This window comes from Alosa sapidissima, chromosome 15 (assembly GCF_018492685.1).
Source record: "Alosa sapidissima isolate fAloSap1 chromosome 15, fAloSap1.pri, whole genome shotgun sequence".
NCBI lineage: Eukaryota > Metazoa > Chordata > Actinopteri > Clupeiformes > Clupeidae > Alosa > Alosa sapidissima.
The window spans coordinates 23,869,338-23,890,579 of NC_055971.1; the positions used below are offsets into that span (position 1 = coordinate 23,869,338).

General features: G+C 42.5%; 2 protein-coding genes across 2 annotated transcripts; both read left to right on the plus strand.

The window, feature by feature from the left end:
* The first annotated feature begins 360 nt into the window (after positions 1-360).
* Positions 361-1,631, plus strand: or95a1 (odorant receptor, family 95, subfamily A, member 1). Its single transcript, XM_042063095.1, has 2 exons — positions 361-609; positions 906-1,631. The coding sequence occupies exons 1-2, from the start codon at positions 361-363 to the stop codon at positions 1,629-1,631; spliced, it is 975 nt and encodes a 324-aa protein (XP_041919029.1).
* A 1,833-nt stretch (positions 1,632-3,464) lies between these two features.
* Positions 3,465-20,034, plus strand: p4ha3 (prolyl 4-hydroxylase, alpha polypeptide III). The gene is made up of 13 exons (XM_042063825.1): positions 3,465-3,796; positions 4,429-4,586; positions 4,782-5,008; positions 7,148-7,297; positions 7,725-7,776; positions 8,150-8,313; positions 14,559-14,735; positions 15,720-15,784; positions 16,213-16,372; positions 16,603-16,665; positions 17,015-17,083; positions 18,017-18,113; positions 19,350-20,034. Exons 1-13 carry the CDS (start codon positions 3,612-3,614, stop codon positions 19,418-19,420), a joined length of 1,638 nt encoding a protein of 545 aa, XP_041919759.1. The 5' UTR covers positions 3,465-3,611; the 3' UTR covers positions 19,421-20,034.
* The last annotated feature ends 1,208 nt before the right edge of the window (positions 20,035-21,242 follow it).

Consider the following 21,242-nt stretch of genomic DNA (forward strand, 5'->3'; position numbering starts at 1 on the left):
CACGCTTCATGGTGAGGCCTTGAACAATGTGACTGTGAGACTGCAGAGTGCCCCTTTCACCTGTGATTGGTTTGGTTATTTGTGTTTTGTGTGTTGGAGGGATATGCAATATTGTTCAATTGGGAAAGTTTTGTCTATATTATATACTATTTTAGGAAATTAGAACTTGATGGTTGGAATGTGTAATATCTCTTTTGTGATAATGTACTGTAACTGTACAGTCTCAAAGTTTGTGTGCTCATGTACTTTGTTGAATTGTCATCTATGTGTTTAAATAGTGTGTGTATATGTATATGTAAAGAAATAGTCTCATTCTTTTGCAGCCCCCATCAGTAGCACATTTGCGTGCCACCCTGCATTATGCAAAACCTGAGCAGCGTTCAGATTAACGCCACGTCTGACCGGAGCCTGACGGTAATCGTGAAGGTGTGCGTGGTCATCCCCATCTTCAGCATCTTCCTCTACTTCATCATCCTCATGCTGCACACGTTTGCATCACACCGGCACTTCCTGGAGAGCCCGCGTTACATCCTCTTCACCTACATGCTGGCCAACGACACGCTGCAGCTGTTGACCTCTGTGCTCCTCTTCCTCTTCGTCATGGCACAGGTCCTTAGTGTTGTTATTGTTATTGTTGCTGCAGCCATTGTTGTTATTGTTGTTGTTGCTGCAGTCATTGTTGTTGTTGTTGATGCTGCAGTCACTGTTTTTGGTTTTGTTGTTGTTGTTGCTGTTGCAGTCATTGATGTTGTTGATCTGTGTCTGTCTGCTGTTGCAGGTCTCATACTGTATTTATTTGTTAACTTATTTGATTTTATTTGTATATATTTAGTACAGCACTTTGGTCAGTGAAAGTTCTGTTTAAATGTGCTTCTTAAATAAATTGTTTTTGCTTTGCCTGCTAGGTGAAATTCGCGCTGGTCTTCTGCGCGCCACTGCTTTTCTTCTCCACGGCCACGTTCCTCAACACGCCGCTCATCCTGGCCGTAATGTCGCTCGAGCGCTACGTGGCCATCTTCTACCCAATGCGCCGTCCATCCGCCTGGCGCGCCGAGCGCATCTGGCTCATCATCCTGGCCATTTGGCTGCTCAGCTGCGTGCAGCCCGTGGTGGACTTCGTCTTGAGCAAGCCGCGCAGCGCCGCCGACGTCCTCACCATGCCGGTGCAGTGCAAGACTGCCGTGCTGAACGTGTCGCCGGCGCAGATGCTCTTCAAAGTCGTGCTGAACGCGCTCTTCTTCGCCGTCGTCGCCGCCGTCATCCTCTTCACGTACGTGCGCATCCTGCTAGGCACGCGCACCATGCGGCAGGACCGGGCGTCGGTGTCCAAGGCCCTGCACACGGTCCTCCTCCACGGCCTCCAGCTGCTGCTCAGCACCAGCGCCTTCACCATTCCTTTCACCGAGCACCTGATCGTGCTGCACGTGGGCTGGCTGCGCGAGCACATGTCCTTCCTCAACTACGTCAGCTTTGTGGTCATGCCGCGCGTTCTCAGCCCGCTCATCTATGGCCTGCGCGACGAGAGTCTGCGCACGCACATGAGGCGCTCGCCGCTCTGCTGTTCCGCCAGGGGTTGCGGGTCAAGCAAAGTCGGCCACAGGGGGTCAAAGGGCAAGAGCCCGGGAAAGTGATCAGAGGCTCTCACTGCTTTTACTTCTCCTGCTTTGACTTCTGTTGCTTTGAATTGGAAGAGTGTGTGCTATCCATTCAAATGTATTTTAACTAAAAATGACTGTTGTCTGTGGGGGTATTACAAAATGGAAATGTACACATGTGCAATGTCTTGTGATATAAGCTACACTGTAGTTTGACCAGTGGATTCTCTCAGATGGTATCACTGTAAACTATTACATAATGATGTGTAAGGACATCCATAAGAATTTCTGTAAATCCTTGTGTAAACATGTTGTCATTTTGACAGCTTGCTGTCTGACATTTGTTGAGCAGTGAAAAATACAATTTGAGTTGGAGCGCTTTTGAACATACTGTACTCGTGTGCCGTTTATTTTGTGGGTTATTCTGTATGACACTTACATCTAACCCTGTTATGGGTTATAGCTGTAATTCTAAAAATGTAATTCATGTTTTTGTTTGTTTCTTTTTTTAATTAAATTATTTGCCATTGTTTTCTTTCTTGTGCTTCTTATTGTTGGTGACATCTGTCACCAAACCTGTTAATTTAACTTTGTGTACTTTTTCCTCTTTAACTGATGATTACATTTATTAATTTAGCAGACACTGTTGTCCAAAGTGACTTACATATGTCAACTATATTACAAGGGCTTACATTGTCCCCAGAGGAATTTGGAGTTAAGTGCCTTGCTCAAGGGCACAACAGTGAAAGCTGGGAATTGAAATCACAATTTTTACTGTAGGCTACTGCACGCTAGCCCAGCTTCTTACCCACTACACTACCACCATTGAATTGAAACACCCTGTTGATGACAGGGTGATGTAAAAACTGCCACCAAGTAGTGAAACCATGTAATGCATTTTGAGTTACACTGTTATGCTGTACATGAGTATATCAAATGACTTAATTAATATATACTGAGTTTTTGTGGCCTGTGCAAACCCCAGCAATGCTGCCTGATCCACACCAATCCTGGGACACATCTGGGATACATATGTGATCTGACCTATCATTTAAAATGCACATCATTCAGTCTAATGCATTCAGTTTGACTCTGGTTTGGAATTCTTTCCATGCAGGTCACCATTGAAGCTAACCCATGAGAATCTGTGTGGTCTTAGCTGTGGGAATATGGAGAATGGTTGTGAAAAAAAATGCAATCCACACACATGTAAAACATTTTGCTTGGGTTTTTATTTGCTTTCGTGTGCATATTTTCACCACTGGTTAATATGTATTTGATGAGAGTGGACCAGCTTCTGACATTTTTTCCCCCATTCAGATTGTTGGGTTTGTGGTGCAAAACCGCCATCTAGGAGTGATAAAATGTATTACATCTTTGAGTCAACACTACTTGAAATGACCCACTCTGTATCCTAACAATGTGTAATGTCTGTATCCTAACAAATGTCTAATGAACATCTTAGAATGGCCTATAGTATATCACAATTAAATGTTGCCTAATCTGGTATTTCTGTACCACCTGTCAATACATTTATGAGTTATGCACTCAAATGTTAGGGAAAAAAACGATCCATAAACTACAGACTACTTTCCATAGATAATGTGAAAAGTATGATGTCAGCCTATAAGCTGCAATAATTTTTGATGTGCAAACTGATTATGAAAGAGGAAGGATATGATGGTGATGATGATGATGATGATATAGACCTAAATAAAGCAAAATTCTATCTAATACATGGGTGTGCTGCATTTTCTGAATGGAAAGCACTAAATGTCTTTCAGCCATAGCACAGCGTGGGAGAACGAGTGAGAGGGGTGTGCTCTGCCGTAGAACGCACTGCAGGGACCAAACGGCGCAACTGTTAGAACTCTCGTCGGACCAGCGAAAGAGCTGAAAGAACTTTAGAATTCTTTATTTTGTCATCTTTATAAAGTCTTTGTTAAGATTTGTCCGAGACCAATTAGGCCCATGGTACATGGTGAGCTGTTTCTTCTGTTGCGATATTGATCGAAAATGTCAATCTATTTAAAATTTCTGACGGTATGGTTTGTGACGGGTCTTGTTGTAATTTCCACAAATGGTGAAATATTTACGTCAATGATGAACGTAAAGCAAGCTATTGATACTGAAAGGAAACTAATTTATCATCTAAAAGCATACATAGAACAAGAGACTGAGAGATTGAGAGATATTCAAAGGTAAGTGCAATGTTATATTAAGTGCAATATGTTGTCCTTATTTGGTAGGCTAATTAATTTATTGATTATAGAGCGTGTGCTCAAATGTAGTAGTTTTCGGTTGTAGGTTACTCATGATGTTTAACAAAAGGACAATGCATCTATACAAAGAAAATGTGTTATCTGTGCTAAATGTCCAGTGCGTTGCGTGTCTGCACTTTTTACCAAATAAAAAAACATGCTCAGTGCACATTCAGTGTGCACGAGACGAATGTGCTGATATTTATTTGCGAGGTGCATTCTTCACGTGTGTTTAGTGTACTTTTGGGTGCTGTGGGTGGTTGCATCAGCTGCGACTTCCGTGGGAATGTCTGGGCATCCAGTTGTAGGCTATCCAGCAAGAACGCGCAAGAAAGCCATGTGGGTTACGACTCCGGTGTGGGCTCTCAAAAATGATTTATTTATTGTTGTGGGAAATACCCAGATCAACATCTGGTCACGACAGAGGATTGTCTAAAAGAACTGATATAGCCAGAGATGAACCGTCAATCACACACAATGCACAATATGACAGATCATCTTCAAAAGAGACGGATAAATGGAAAGAAAGTTAGGTGATGTTGAGATTTAAAACCAGCTTTGTGTTTCCACAGATTTTACGCAAAAGTTTCCCAACTGCACAGCGCGGTCTACAGCAGACTAACCGGTGCGGCAGCTGCGAATCCTTTGGTGGCATTCACTCTGATCAAGCGACTGCATTCGGAATGGCCCAATGTGGTCTACAGCGAAGAAGCCCAGGAAAACACCCAAGGTGCTTTAGCTCAACAGCTCTTAACAACCCTGTCTAAACACACACACACACACACACACAGCTGACTCCAACAGCTGTCTCCAACTGGAGCAGCCTTCCCCATCCCTTCAGTTTTATGTCCCTTATTTATGGCCCTCTCATTATGACCTTGTGGCTATACTCTCAACCTTTTGTTGTGTCTGGTTTTTGGCCCAGCCCTCAGATCTGGCTACAGGAATGTGGAGGGGAGCTTGCCCAAGCAGGAGGACATCCAGGGGGCTGCCCAGGGCCTCATGAGGCTGCAGGATGTGTACGCGCTGCACGTGGAGGGGCTGGTCCGAGGACACTTCCAGAGACTGACCAACCAAGGCAACACTGTGGACATCTACCGCCCTCGCGTGTCCATCCCTCTCTCGGGAGACGACTGCTTCCTAGTGGGCAAAGTAGGTATCTGATCACCTTCGCACAGTCGTTGATGAACTCTGAGTTAAAGAAAGGTATACTACTACTACTACTACTACTTGTCTTGAAAATAAAGCATAGGGGTTAGTCTATTTAGGCAATATTTAATATGTATTGTTATCAACTGTAATTCAAAAGGAGATGAACTAGGGGTGGTTTAGCAGAGTTTTTCTCAGGGGGATGGCATGGCCCCTCATCTGCTCTCAGTGAGAGCAGATGCTGCTATTGCATAATTTTTACTCTGTGAGATGCACATGTTCAAGCATCAGCTTTGTTTTGCTCCCTGTGAAAATGACTATCACACTTCTCCAGTATAGAGATTTTTTTTTTCTGAATCCTCTGCAAAATTAGAAATAGGCCTGGGAGAACCCGGACGAACCTGTTAGCGAATCTGAATTTGCTCTGCCAGTCAGTCTGGCAAGGAGGCCATTGACACCCATTTCCAAGATTCCAGTCACCAGTCACAAGCGCTTATCCGGCATGGGGCGGCTTTATATGATGACAGAGAGAGCAGTGCATTCAACACAACCAGTGGCTGTGCTGATGGCGACAGGGTTAAATAGATATTATGAACATGTCTTTTCTTTGGAATTAAGTAAACAACTGCATCTAAAACCTTCGTTTACAAGAAAGATTTGATTGCTGCACTTCTGAAACGATTTGGTAAGAGTTTAATGCACCAATGTTAGTTTAATTTCACTGCTGGTTATGCCCCTGGAAGTCTTAAGTCAAGTCAAGTCAATTCAAGTCAGTTTATTTATATAGCACATTTATATAGCTTCCTAAGTCAATGAAGCCTTTCCAGACCTACTCTCAATCTCAACTGAGATATGCGGTCTGGTGTCAAGGAGGCTACTGCAAAATAGTCTCCATCACTTTTTTTTCCACCCCGTAAATGGAGTTTCCATTTGTGGGGTGGAGAGGAACGGCTCGGCTCGGCTGACGGAGGGGAAAACCCAACGCCAGGGCTTCCTCCGAACATGGGAGAATAACACAGCAGGAGGATGGATGAGCAATGACTTTCTCATCTGGTGTGCTCTGACCAAGCATGTAGGTGTCCCACTGAGAGTAAGTAGTATTTAGAGAGCACACCCCTTTCACATGCTTTGCGTGAGACGCAGGGGTTGGGATGGTGAGGCTGCGGAGGCAGGGGGCGGTTGGTTGGGTGGGTGGGTGGGGGGATGTAGGGGGGGTGTAGGTGGTGGTGGAGGAGGAGTTGATGAGTTTTCATTCACGCAGTGTTGAGGGATTCACACTCAGAGTCCTGCTCGTGCATGTCCCTCTAGTCCTGATGTGGAACAGACTGCCCTCAGTGTCCCACAACAATCTCTCTCTCTCTCTCTCTCTCTCCATCTCTTTCTCTCTGTCTGTCTGTCTGCCTGTCTATTCCTGTGTGGCTGCCACTGCTACTTATTCATGCGTGGGGGATCTGGGAGAAGGCTGTCTGCACAGTAGCTGCATTCAACGCTTCCCAGATTTTCCATTTAGGCCGCTGACAATATATATTCTCATTCTCCAGATCTTCTGAGGGCAGTGACCCGATGAGTGACCTGATGACTAAGTGAAGAGTGTAGTCTGCCAAAAGGCTTCAGCATGCAGTGTCATTGGTGGCATTTAGGGGCGAGTCATCACTAACTCATAATCCCCACCGAACAGATGGGATTTGCATGGGGTACATTAAAGTTGCCTAAAAATCTTGAGATATTTGCTGGTAGAAAATTACAGAAACCAATATATTATATGACGTTAAAATGAGTCATTTTGTATTGTAAAACAACAATATGTAACAGTTTGACCTGGAAAAATGGTTTCAAAATCATTTTGATGTTACACTGACATAATAGGGAGAATGGCAACCATTGCCATTGGTATCACATTGGTATCGGAACACTTAGTATCGCCCTACAGTATGGAGCCTTTCTTTGGTGTCCTAGAGTAGAGAAGTGACCCTCTTCATTACTGTACCCCTTTAACGTCAATTTGTAATGTGCATGACAGCCTGATACCTATGGGACCTTGATGTTGAAAAGTGAAGACAACGGGTAGATACTAGTTGTCACATAATCTCTCTTAGCACCGCTTATCTTAACTTGCCCTGTTTTAAATTTGTTTGTGAGCAGGTTGCCTATGACGTTGAGGACTACTACCACTCGGTGCAGTGGCTGGAGGAGTCGGTCCGACTGTTCAGGGGGTCAGAGTTGGCTTGGAGGCCTGAGGATGAGGGCAGTCTGGAGGACGCCCTGGACCATCTGGCTTTCTCGCATTTCAAGGTGATGTATTGTATTAGACATTTAGATTCACATTTAGTCATTTAGCTGACGCTTTTGTCCAAAGCGATTTACCAAAAAGTGGAACAATCAAGGTACAGTGAGACTAGGACTTTTTTAGTGCAGTAATGAGTAGCCTACCACTCACATAGAATTGAATACCAGTTCAAGCAAAGTTAAGTCAATAAAACCACACTGACAAAAATAGGGTAAAACATTTTGCCTTGTCATATTGTTTGTAATACAAATTCTCACTGACATAAACAGGAGAAAAGATTTAATCCTTTGTCATATTGGTCTATGGGTTTATGACTTTATCTCAGTGTGGATAAGGGTTTTAATGTGTCTTCTTCAGTAAAGTACTTTGGATTTCATACACACGCAGATGTCTTTGTAGTGTGCACTGAATCTTTTTTTTATTCTTTTTCAGACAGGAAACATTTCTTATGCATTGAGTCTCTCGCAGGAGTTGCTACGTCACGGTAAGTCTTTCCAGTCATAACAATTTAGCAGCAGCCCATAGCTTGACAGAAAAAAATACCCACATTTTTGAAACAGCTGTATTTTATATCATGAGAAAAATAAATAATTGGAGCTGCGATTCTCAAGCTGCACAGAAGATTGTGTTGTCTTTATTCTGCCAATCATGATGACGCAATTCTTTCTTGTCCAAGTGTTTGCTCTAAATAATATGAATCAAAAACATAAATTGTATTTTTGTATAAATCACGTTTTCTGGCAACAGAATTACAGCCGCTTCACTGCCAATACTGCTATAGCTTATTTTTCTTCAATTATGAATGCGTTTTATAACCAGTAACACTTCCTTGGTCTCTCTCATATTCTCCTCCAAAGATCCCTTAAATGGAAGAGTGCTGCTCAACGTAGAGAAGTACGAGAGGCTTCTCGTTGAGAATCCATACAAGGCCACTGCTGCCGGTGTTTTAAAGAGACCCTCCACCACTTACCTGAGGACCAGGAACACCTATGAGAGGCTCTGCCAGACGCAAGGTTCTCAGGTGCACCCTCTGTCATATTCTTTTGGTGCACTGGGTTAGCAGCTTTGGCATTAGAGACTGCATCTCTGATTAAAACACAAGGTTCTATCTGACATTTTTGTCAAAATTGAGTTATTGACATTATTCTTTGACACCTTAAGAAGGTGAGGTGAGATGAGGTGTTTCTTGTAGTTGTATGCATTTTTGGACATTATATCTAAAGAGGTTTGTTCCGCTTGTCGGTATAACTATGGAAGTCTTAAGACTATGAAGCTCAATATCTCAGAACTACTCAGAACGTAGATAGAACCTTGTAATTCTAAGGGGACGATTAAACAACTTTGACTTTCTGTTAAAGCTGTGTCAGAAACATGGTCCCAGCAACACCAAAGAGTTTTTTGTACCTTAAAATAATGTTTCCAAAATCGTTTCAGTGGTTCATCAACTTGTGACAGGGTGAACGGCACTTCTGCATTCGCTTCGCAGCCCTCTATCGGCTATAACTGCACTATGTAAGTTTGCCAGATCGGGTAGCGGATCTGTAGTTTGATGGAATGAGACATAAGAAACTACTAGTGCTGTCAAACGATTACAAATTTTAACCACGATTAATCGCTGAATTCCTATAGTTAATCACGATTAATCACATATTTTATCGCATGATTAAAATTCTATTATTTTGCATTTCTGAACTTTCCAGGAGTCCATGTTAACAATATAAAGCAATTATTGTGTATCTTGATTAGGATTCAAATGAAAGCAAAGCAAGTTACTTCATTAACTTAACTTTAAGACGTAGGTCTATTTGATTATTTCAAATCAAATTTCAAAAGATGTGCAGCAGACCTGAGGCAACACAATATATTCTTCAGAAATATAGCTAATCAAGGGCATAAAACATAAAATACTATATTCATTATCTTTGAGTTCAGTTGAAAATAAGGAACTTTTCAACATGAGCGCACTGCCATTTTATAGGCCTACAGTCTATGGTGCACTGTCACTTGCCACACTCATCAGCGCTGAAGTTTTTAACACGCAAACACTGGATGAACAATGGATTTTATGGAGCGGCGTCGACCAAATATAACTGAATCGTGATTTACACGGCGGCAAAGTGCGATGCTGGTTTGCAGAGTTGTATTGAAAAGAATGGAATCTAATGTACAGTAAATGAATGTCGAAAGCAGAGTGCAACGCACTTATGTCGGCATCGGTGTCCACAGCAATTTAAAACACCATTCAGCTGACCGGGAGTTCAGAACTGTGTTGGTGTTTATTGTACGAATCTACTCTTTGGCCGGAATCGTAAGCCCAAACAAGTAAGTGTGTGCAGCATGCCTTTACGTAGCCTAGCCTACTAAAGGCGCATCATCATAAAGATAGGCTACATTTAATCTGCATCATGCCCCATTTTAGCGGAAAACAAGTTAACATACATATATCATTGATTCTAATGGGAAGACAGATAGCCTAATCACACCTTGACGTTACATCTTGTTATTAATTTACAGGCCATTCAATAATTTTACTAACACGGCAGTTATAAAGAATTATGTGTATGTAACTTACTCATGTCGAAACGATGTAGGCTACATTACAACCCATTCAGCACGTACAGTACTAGCTACACTTACCATATCCCATGTAAAACGGTTAGCTTGCTAGCTAACTAACTGTGGAACTTCAGTAGGCTATAACAGGCATAGCCAATTATCTCACCTAGTTGTAATAAAAAGGCTACGTTCATATTACAAGTGATAGAATGAATGTGTGACTTATGTTTAGTTGATGTTATGACATGTAAAGTTAAGCTTGCCGAACTTAGTTATAGTCAGCTGACTGTGCCTACATTCGTGACACTCCTGTTAGTAGGCTAAACTGGAAAGAGCAAAAAATAGGAACATAATGGTCACATTAATCCCATAAACACACAGATAACTCTTACACCAACCTTATTTTGTGCCTTTTATTCACGTTTGTTTCAAGATTTAGTAGCCTAAGTATAACCCCTTGTCGCTCCCCACTTCTATGCAGCATAGGTTTCCATTATCCAAACAGCTCCCTTTCCCCTAAAAGTGGGCGTGTACATGCAGCACGGTCTAGCTAGATCCAGTGTGGTGTTGTAGTTGTTCTAACGTTAGGCCTACTAGTTGTTGCAACAGCTTGTGAAAAAACTGCAAAGTTTGTTACAGCAAAAAGAACGTTAATCTCGCGATAAAAAAATTGACGCCGTTAAAATAGGTTTACGTTAATGCCGTTAATACGCGTTTAACTGACAGCACTAGAAACTACAAATTTGACTTGCGTTTGATGTCGCAATACATCATGCATAAATCATGCAACATATTCTACCTTGTCTGTGGACATTGTTATTTGCAAAGCCAGTGCTGGATAAACGAATAGCGTGCGTGCGACAGAGAGAAAGTTCTTTGGTGTTGCTTTAAAGGTATAGTCCTTGATTTTGGTGAAATGTTGTTGATATTTGAGTTGAACAGCCAATAAAATACACCCATCCTGTTCATATACCTCAAGCAGTGTTGGAGCGACTGCCAGTATAGAGTGTCCAAGTGACTTCCGTTTTACTTCCGCTACAAGGGACCTATCTTTTAAAAAAATATGAACGGGAGTTAATGGAGAGATAACAATTATTTTTTGGTCCAGTTTGAATTGTGCCACGAATTTCACATATGATGTGTGTGAATTTAAAAGATCATTTTTCACGTCAAGAAAGTACTGTTGTTCGATAGACTTCAAAAGTTATGTTGGTTTTGTGCGAATCCGCTCAGTGGACTACATCTCTCGTCTCGAACGATGTACGTCACCAACGTAATTAACGATAAGATTAGCTATTATGCTAGTTAAAGGTGCCATGTGTAATGTCCGCCAAAAAATCAATTCATACTCCACATTCCATAAAAGATGGGGGCAGTATACCTCCAGAAAGTGAGTTGGTCTACCCTAGAGTAACAACCGAGACACGTGTATTGCAGTTTGGCTGGTTATGTTGCCCGCATACCGCCTCCCATGGCCGAAACTGGTATTATGACACCTGTCGGGCTGTGGCTAGTAATTTAGCATGCTAATTCAGGTTGATATCTCTGCAGCACTATACCTTGTCATTTTTTAAATGACATCATCGCCCTAATTTCTTCTCATTCTTTTGATGAGTGTAGTTCATTTTTTGGATATTTTTACCTCAATTCTTACACATGGCACCTTTAACGGTTGCATCTTGCTGCCTGCAATGTCACTTAACAGTATCTAATGTACAGTCTATGGATGAATACAACTTACCTGATGTGTTTAATCCTCTGACTCATGGTATTTTCATCGGCAAGGAAAGCCCAATTAAGACCTGTTGCTGGTATGCTTGTACAATCTAGTGTGGCTGTGAATGAGCTAACGTCACTAGCGCGACTGATGGGTTTGTAGTCGTTGGAATTACGATCTTTCACAATGTTGTAATTCAATAGTTACGAAACAAACTGCAAATGTCTTTACATGAAAAATTGTCTTTAAAATTGACAAACATCATATGGGTAATTCAAGGCACAAGTCAACCGGGACCAGAAAATAATTTCTTTTTCGCCATTCGCGTTCAAATTTTTTTGAGATAGGTCCCATAGAGCTGGTAAGTCCCGCCCTTTCCGCTGGACCTCTAGATTGAAAAATCGTCAATGCAAGTGAATGTGAGAAAATAATTATTTTCTGGTCCCGTTTGATTTGTGCCATGAATGTGAACATATGTCGTCTGTGAATTTTTAATATAATTTTTCATGTTACGAGTTTGACAGTATATTATATGATTCTTCGGCTATCAGTTGTGGAAAAGACATTGAGCTAGCTCTAATCGCTAACATTAACTGAGATGCTAGTTTTTGTAACGGCAGGAATAAACACACATGGTAACAAAAATATTTGAAACATGTCTAGCTTCACTCAACACATTAACACTACGATACAGTGTGATTGTAAAGTTGTATGGTTCACGGTGTTCAAAGTCGATCTTAATAACCCTCTACATCTCGACCAACTGATTATGGGAAACTAGTGATCTGTCGTCTAGCGGAAAGTTGTAGTCCACAAAGTGCTCTCACACAAAGTTTAACCGCATCAAACTTCTACCCGCTCAATTGTAGCATTCTTTACACGAAAATTTATATTAAAAATTCACAGACAACATATGTTCACATTCATGGCACAAATCAAACGGGACCAGAAAATAATTATTTTCTCACATTCACTTGCATTGACGATTTTTCAATCTAGAGGTCCAGCGGAAAGGGCGGGACTTACCAGCTCTATGGAGGCAAATGGAAGTGGCGTCACTGGGACACTCTATTGTTGATTGGATGGAACAGTATAGCTCAGTCCAAGCAACTTTGCTTCTATCCCATCTTCACAGCCAGGAATGCAAGCACCAATGTTTTTTTTTTTTTGAGCTCACACAAAGGACGGATAGCTGAAAGGAAATTCCACTTCCATGGAAAGTGTAGTGGATTATAATCAAGGAATGTACCTCTAATTCTGTGTCTGCATACCGGTGGTGAAAAATGATAACATGTCTGATTAAATAAAATCTTAGCAAGGTTCTCTGTTGATCCTGCACCACAGCATGTTAACAAAGAGTATAAACTGGAGTAGGGCTGAAACGATTCATCGAGTTACTCAAATAACTCTACAAAAATTACTCGAGCCTCGTTAAATTCCTATGAAGCGCACTATGCGCGCAGGGATCTGATTGTTCAACACGGACCGTTGTTCAGGAAGCACACCACTAGCGCGTGAATCGTGATGCATTCTGAATTTTTATTAGCTGGCACGATTGCGGAGTCAAGATGTCCATAAATGTCAGAGAATGTGTAAAGTTTTCAAGTAAAGTTTTGGGATCATTACATACTCAAAAAGGAAAAGAACAAGCATCTGAACCGAAAACACGCACTCCATGCTGTTTCACCAAGCGTCAATAAAGTAGGCTATCTATCAATCTATCTAGCCTATCTATCCTATAGCCTACATTGATGTTGGCTGATTTTAATCACATACTGTATTTGTAGTGATGTCATGATAATGTTTAGCTTTGATGCTTTTAAGTAGTAAACTTATTCACGTTCAATTGCAAGACAGTATGACTAAAAAAGAACCCCTTATACACATGCATGTACCCTCATCTTCCCTCACGCACCGCACGCGTACACACACAGGTTGCTAGGTTACCATAGCAAATAGGCTCACCCCAGAATTTTTTTTTTAGTAGCCTAATGGTAAAATTATTTGTTAGTAGCCTAATGCCAAATGCTGCAGGTGTAGAAATCTACATAAAACAGATATTTACTTTGATGTCAGGTCTAGATTACAGCATGAAACTTGTTGTGCATATTAATACATTACATTGCTTTCCCTCTTCTCCCTCCCATCACTTCACAACATAGTATGGACAGCTTTGTTCGCCCAGCTAAGTCATGCACAAGAGGTTGCAATTTTACAGAGAGCATTTTGAACATTATTTAATTGTTGGCACTGGCACTTATAAACACTAAATGGGTAAATTGCAATAAATGGGCTTAGTTTTGGAGCCAAATGTTGGAGTTAGAATAAATACCTCTGTGCCAATTGCTTGATCATTTTGCAGCAATGTCATTTTCGTTATGCATTATTTGTTTTTGGTTGTTTAAAAATGCAAAAAAAAAAAAATATCCGATTAATCGATCGATAAAGTGCTAGATTAATCGATTACAAAAAGAATCGATAGCTGCAGCCCTAAACTGGAGCACGCTAATATAAGCATATGGAGGCTCAGAGAGTGACTAATCATCTTTGGGATGTGCTTACATCATGGTGTGTTTGAACGCCGTCTGGAGCCTGCCCACACTTGCTGGCCGAGGCTGAGGATGAGGTGATGTTATTCGCTTGGAGACGCTGACGCATCAGACACATGTGTTTACCAGAACACATCCTGCCGGCTGTTTTTTATGTCACCCTGCATGCACAAGCTGGAGAGGCGTTCCTCAACCTCACTTTTAAATCCAACCAAGATACATTCTTTTGAGAATAACGTGATAATCGCTTCAAATAATCAGGCCAAAAGAGGAATAAAAAAACAATCTGACCACCCAGTTGTAATGTGTAAATATGCAGACCATGTTTAGCGGAGGATAAATAAAGAGAAATAAAACCCTGGTGCTTTTCTTCTCTGTGTTTCTGTTTGGCTGATCCTGTTTTGCCTGCAGTAATGAAGTTCGTATGTTTTGTGTGTGTTGTAGCCAAAGCACTATGAGGATCCGGAGCTGTTCTGCGATTACTTCACCAATGGCAGCCCGGCGCTGCTCCTGCAACCGATGAGGCGAGAGGTTGTGAGTTTTAAGCCCTATCTGGTGCTCTACCACAACTTCATCACAGATGCCGAAGCAGAGAGCATCAAAAAAGTGGCTCAGCCAGCTGTAGGTATTGCTTGTCCTGCACCCCTGTTTTGTTGGGTTTTGTTGTGCAAGTATGTATGTCTGTACGTATGTGTTTATATACTGCAGTTTAATTTGTTTCCTTTTATTAATGGTATTAAGCATTCATCATTTGGCAAAATACACCCTTCAGATAACCTCTTGTAGAGTCAGATATGAATGCTAACCAATTTCCAACCATTGGCTGGATTTCATTCTGCCCCTCTGTAGAAAGCTCTGCTGAAAAGGACAGCTCTGGTGATCCCTTATGGACATGGCTCATGGAAAAATATGTACTGCCTTTCAATACCCACAGACTTAAGCAATGTGTTGTACCACAATGTGGTGAATCACGTAAACGCTGTATCACAGGGATGGTATTAAAGAGATGCCTTCTGGACGAGTCTTGTCTGTGAGGGTTTCGGCACTATTGGGATGAATTTTCCACAGCTCTGATCAAGTGCAAAGCCATGCCACTTATTTAACCACTTAAGACAACATACTGTATGACGACAGTCTTTCGCTATAATTAAAAGCAGACATGGCAGATTTCTCATCTCTCCAGCGGGGCCCCAGCTAATCATCTGTTCCGCTTTGTCTTGGCGAGCCATCTGTGGTCATTAGCCACTTGGTCATTAGCCACATTTTTTTATGTATGTGGGCAAACTGGACTTGAATCATTGATTACCATCTCTTTGTTCCCTCTTTTTCTCTGCCGGTTCTTGAGCTTTCTCTTGATATTTTTAACCACTGGGTTTTCCCATACTTGTGGTACAAAATCGCGGGCTAAAGATCCAAGGAATGGGATCTTTGGGATGCATCTTTGCATGCAAGTTGGAACAATGAGTTGTGTGATAAGGCTCAGTTCATAGCTGCATTGTAGTGTCATTGAAGTAGGAAATTGTGATTAAGTGTAATCATTTGAGAAATCTAGATAAAAGGCCTTCTTTCCAGGTTATCTAATGGGATGTTTTCCTTTGTTGTCAGCTGAGAAGGTCTGTTGTGGCATCTGGTGAGAATCAGACCACCGTTGACTATCGCATCAGTAAAAGGTACGGCCGGCCTTAGCTGTATAGGACCCATGAATTATTCTGGACTTTTGTTTTCACTTTTTCCGACATCTCAATAAGACGTAATATTATTTGGAGCATGGCCCATTGCCTGACCATAGTTTAATTCTAACATGAATTACAATGGCCAGACCAGACACAATTACTGCACAGTTAACCTCTTGCACTTTCTGAGACAATTTGAATCTGGTATTCCTCAAACAAATGGTTTTTATGTATGAAGCATGCACACTACAAGAAAAAGTCAAATTAATAGAGTAATTCTGACTAACCCAAAGATGCATTAAATCTGAATGTCCTGAATGTTCTAATGTTGTTTTGTGTGTGTGTGTGTGTGTGTGTGTGTGTGTGTGTGTGTGTGTGTGTGTGTGTGTGTGTGTGTGTGTGTGTGTGTGTGTGTGTGTGTGCAGTGCATGGTTAAAGGACACGGCCCACCCCATAGTTGGAAAACTAGATGAGCGCATTCACACGCTGACTGGGTTGAATGTGCAGCATCCATATGGGGAGTACCTTCAGGTGGTCAACTATGGCATCGGAGGCCACTATGAACCCCATTTTGACCATGCAACAGTAAATAATAATATTTTACAATTAACTACAATTCTCATTGTTTCAGTGAGTGCCAAAATGTTCATGTTATAAACCTTGTCTGCAGTCAGAATTTAAAAGGAGAAATTAATTGCTTTGACACATTTCTGACGAAGTTTTGATGAATGTGTTGGGGTTTTCCCGATGCCATTATCAATACTACATGAAAACTGTGACTAACTATGCTATCACTCTCTCAACCCCTTTTCTAGTCAAAGTCCAGTCCACTTTACAGACTCAAAACTGGGAACCGAGTAGCTACCTTCATGATATACGTGAGTGAATGACTTTTCTGTTCCCCCTTTGGCAAGATGGACATGTTTGGCTGCTTTGTTTGACAAAAAAATGCTTTCGGCTCGCAGTAATGTAAGGCGTGCATTATTCAAATCTGTCAAATAGTACCTCAGTATATCTCCAATGCCTGAGTGAAAATGATCTAATAATCTCCAGACTCGCCCGTAAGCCAAAAACATTCCAATAGAGAACAAGAGCATGGGGTCTGTTGGTTTTGGAGGGCTCATTCACTCTTGCTGCTTTTCCTGGGCTGCGCTGGCTGTAATTTTATGACATGTGCAAACACGGCTCGCGGAGCCAGCTCAGTGCGAACGTTGTCGCCACCCCCAGCTCAGCGCGGTGGAGGCAGGTGGATCGACGGCCTTCATCTACGCCAACTTCAGCATTCCGATTGTGCAGGTACGCTCCTCTCTGCTCTGCTCCATATATGGGTTCATTTGTCCAGTCATGGCAAATGCACTCTTCTCCAAAACGACTTACAATTGATGAACAATAACAAAATCAAGCAAAAGTAGGTCAGGAGACCTTTTGAGATGGACCACCTCTACAGTAATGTGAGGAGGTCAAAGAGTACTAATTCTAGTCGGTCGGGTCAGACTCAGTGTTTGTCGGCCTCGGTCCTGTGAGCTGATGTTCTCACACCTTCAGAATGCCTCAAGACAGGACTTGTTTCCTCCAAGTTATTCTCCCCTCACATCTGTCAGAATGCTGTATGATTAGTGATATGTGATTTCCAATGCAAAGAGGCTATATAGACACAAATATCTTATTTTCTGTGGTAGTGCAGCAGTAGCCGTGTGTGTGTGTGTGTGTTCCTTCGGTACAAGGAAGCTTTTGTTTTTTTGTGGGAGAGTGTGTTGTCTTTGATAAATGACCCAGCACTGACACTTTACAGGATTCAGGCAGGGGGTTTAGCCCCTTTGACCCCTGTGCTGATAGGTGTTGTCATAGCATGTCTCATGCAGGGAACATTTGGGCCCACTTTAGCATAATGCTCTGTGGGAAATCAGTGCTTACACATGCATACTTAACCCTTTTTATACCTACTGTCTGTTCCGCTGTGTAGAATGCTCAGTTCTGAATTGGTGAATTGTCTAAAAGTGTCTAAAAATATGTAGTCTTCTTAGCTTCTTCTTAGCTTCTTAATTTCTTGAATTTCCCCTGGGGATCAATAAAGTATCTATCTATCTATCTATCTATCTAGCTCTTATTGTCTTACTCTGCTAGAGAGTGATTATAGAAAATGAGAAAATACTAGAAAGCTATTTTGCCCCATTACATTGGCGGTGATGGTGGTTGTGGTGGGGTCGGGGGTATGTGTGTGTGTTCCAGAATGCCGCCCTCTTCTGGTGGAACCTTCACCGTAATGGACAAGGAAACGGAGACACGCTGCATGCTGGATGCCCTGTCCTAGTTGGGGACAAGTGGGGTAAGAGAAAGAGATATAAGCCCACATCACATAGAATCATTTCAAATCACTTTTAGCTGGAACATCAATTATTTCAGCCTTTTTGCAGTGAAGACAGCTTATTTTTTTTTAACAATGAACCTCGATATCAGGAACATGAGTTATTGATAAAAAAGCATACCATCACGTACTACCTTCAAGAATGCATAATTTTTCCCATGCATTCATTTGCTTTCCCTGAAAGGGATCCAAAATCATTCTGGAATGCTTTTGGGAGGTGAAGGGAAGGAGGGAGAGGTGGAGGGTCGCATGTCTTTCATAAAGGAGAGCGCGCGGAACAGCAACATCTGTGGTCCATTACACACAGTGCGGGATGACTGGGAGATCTGCTCAGACATCAAATTCAGCTTAGCAATGATGCACTGAGCATGTGCAGCACTCTCTGCTCTGATAAGTTTCATAGGGCCATATAAGCGAGTGTAAGGGCTGTTTAAGCAAATAGCACTTCAAGAGAAAGGGTGGTGTGGCCTGTGCAGGACAGTGTGGAGGTCCATCTGTAATAGACACTCAGAAAGTAACTCTGTAATCCCCCTCTTCTCTTTAGGGGGTCTTCTTTGACCCCTGTCTGATTGGAAACATGCAACTTCACACAGAGAGGAGTCGGGTGACAGGAACAGGCAAAAACCTTTAAATGTGTCTGCTCACTCATAGTGGAGTTCTTTAGACTAGGGTGGTTAACCCTTAAAGGTGTACCGTCACATCGGTGTGATGGGAATGTTGGGAAATGAACGTTCTAAAGAATACCTGGGTTCATTGAATTTAGAACCTTCAATTGTTGCGGAATGGAATCTTATGTTAGAATGTTCAAAAACCTACACCTTTATCCGCCAAGCACTTAGGCAAGACTCTACTGTAATTATTTGTGTCTCAGTCTGTTGAGTCATAAATTATTGGGTGGTTGTGAATAATCCTCTAAATGGAGATCAATAACGAGACAATAAAAAATCTATTTAAGTGTGCCATTTCCTTTTTGTTTATACATGGTTTAGAATTGAAATGTAAATATTAAGATTATGTCTCTCCTGTAGAAATCTTCATTTCAAACTCATACTGCGCATGAAATGATCATAGTACAGTATATAAATTCTCTCCAAAACTACATATAGTGTAGTAACAAATTGATCCCACAGTCTGACTCAGCTGTTCGTAGTCTGTTGTAAGTAACTTATGTGCACTCTGTGCCCTCTCTCTCTGCAGTGGCTAACAAGTGGATCCACGAGTATGGACAAGAGTTTCAGCGGCGCTGCAGTCCCAACCCTGACGAGTGAAAGAAAAGGAACTACGTCATATAGAGGGAGTGGAGAGCAGAGAGAGAGAGAGAGAGAGAGAGAGAGAGAGAGAGAGAGAGAGAAGCAGGAGCTGATCTGGGACCGCTTGGAGTACAAGAGCCAGCCTCCACAATGGAGTAGGAGTAGTGCATCAGGAGGGGAGAGAGGGAGAGGTAATAAGACAGGAGAAGGCCAGAGGAGATGGAAGTGAAGGGAGGAGGAGGAGAAGAGGAGGGGAGGAGAGCTGGCTATCTGCCCTTCTCAGTGTTTAGAAAATTCACTCACCCTCAGGGAAGAGAGAGCGAGAGAGAGAGAGAGAGAGCAAGAGAGAGAGAGAGAGAGAGAGAGGCGTGTACACGGACACAGCCTAAGGATGACGGAGGGGCACAGAATGGTGGGGCATGTGCACACACGTGTGTGTCTATGTCTAATGTCTGTGTCATTGTCTGTGACTAACTTAGTGTGTGTGTTTGTGTCTGTGTCTGTGTGGGCACATATGCGCAATGTGTGTCTCTGTGTCTGTTCAAGTGTGTGCATATAGGCATAGGCACGTTTGTGTGTGTGTGTGTGTGTGTGTGTGTGTGAGTATGTGTGTGTGTAAGTGTGTGTGTGTGTGTGTGAGAGAGAGAGTGTGTGAGTATCCGTGTGTGTGTGTGTGTGTGAGTATGTACAGTATGTATGAGTGAGTGAGTATGTGTGTGTGTGTGTGTGTGTTTGAGTATGTGTGTGCGTATGTGAGTATGAGTCCATCTATGTGTGTGTGAGAGTATGTGTGTGTGAGTGTGTCAGTATGTGTGTGTGTGAGATGTATGTTTAGTGTGCATGTGGAGGTTTGCGCAGGGCTGGGAATGGATAGCCTGATCAGTGTGCAGGCATTTGGCAAACACCCATCAAGGGGGCAAAACTGGCCTCTGGCCCCCACTCCCCAGACACTGCTGCTGGCTTGCAGTGGGCCTCCAGCCCCCTCTCCTCCCCCCCCTCACACACACACACACACAACCCTCCCCAAGTCCCACGCACACAGCCACAGTGTAACTCCTGTGGTGTGTTTAGCACAAGTGACTGAGTGAAGTTTTTCCCCAAAAGTGGACATAAAATATCCTCTGACCAATGACTCACCCTGAAGACGATTGCGCTCCGTTCCCCGATGCTGATGTAACCTAATCCAAGGATTAATCTGTGTCTCTCTCTTTTCCGTATGGATTAGCACAATCTCTCCCTTCATTTGGCTGTCCCTTTGGGCTGTCATGGAGGCAAATGGTCTCGCTCAGCACATGCCCCCATATACAGATGTAAGTCAGAGGAGGGGGGGGGGTGTCATGTCTCCTACGCTTCACTGATGATGGGGTCGTTAGTGTGTCTCCCCTTCAATCACTGTGTCAGCTGTAAACTGGAGTCAGATGCTTTCTTCTCCTCTCCTGCTCTTTAGGGGCTTACAGTATGTAGTATTAGGGAGGGTGTGCAGAACTCTACTGGTAGGTAGCTCATTGGTTGTCATGCTTGCTCTTTTCAAGGGTCCACAGGTTCCACTCAAGGGGAACAAAAGACAAACGTGCAAAAGTAGGTCAGGAATCCTTTTGGGATTGAAGAGCGCGATCAGCACTTTTCCATATGTGGACAAATGGGATGAGGTGATGAGCTTGTGCTGAAATGCAGGGGCTATAGGCTCCAAATGGCTTCTGTGTGCACGTGTGTGTGTGTGTGTGTGTGTGTGTGTGCAAAGCCATATGCGTGTGTGAATGTGTGCAGGATTGTGTGTGTGTGTGCGTTCATGTGTGTGTGCACGCATGCACAGTCATGTGCATCTGTCAATGTGTGTGCA

Excerpts from the sequence above, each read along its gene's own strand:
- or95a1 (XM_042063095.1), top strand. The coding sequence starts at position 361 with ATGCAAAACCTGAGCAGCGTTCAGATTAACGCCACGTCTGACCGGAGC. Across the intron at positions 610-905 it reads TCCTCTTCGTCATGGCACAG|GTGAAATTCGCGCTGGTCTT; the intron begins GTCCTTAGTGTT and ends TTTGCCTGCTAG.
- p4ha3 (XM_042063825.1), top strand. The coding sequence starts at position 3,612 with ATGTCAATCTATTTAAAATTTCTGACGGTATGGTTTGTGACGGGTCTT. Across the intron at positions 7,777-8,149 it reads GCAGGAGTTGCTACGTCACG|ATCCCTTAAATGGAAGAGTG; the intron begins GTAAGTCTTTCC and ends TCTCCTCCAAAG. Across the intron at positions 14,736-15,719 it reads AAAAAGTGGCTCAGCCAGCT|CTGAGAAGGTCTGTTGTGGC; the intron begins GTAGGTATTGCT and ends CTTTGTTGTCAG.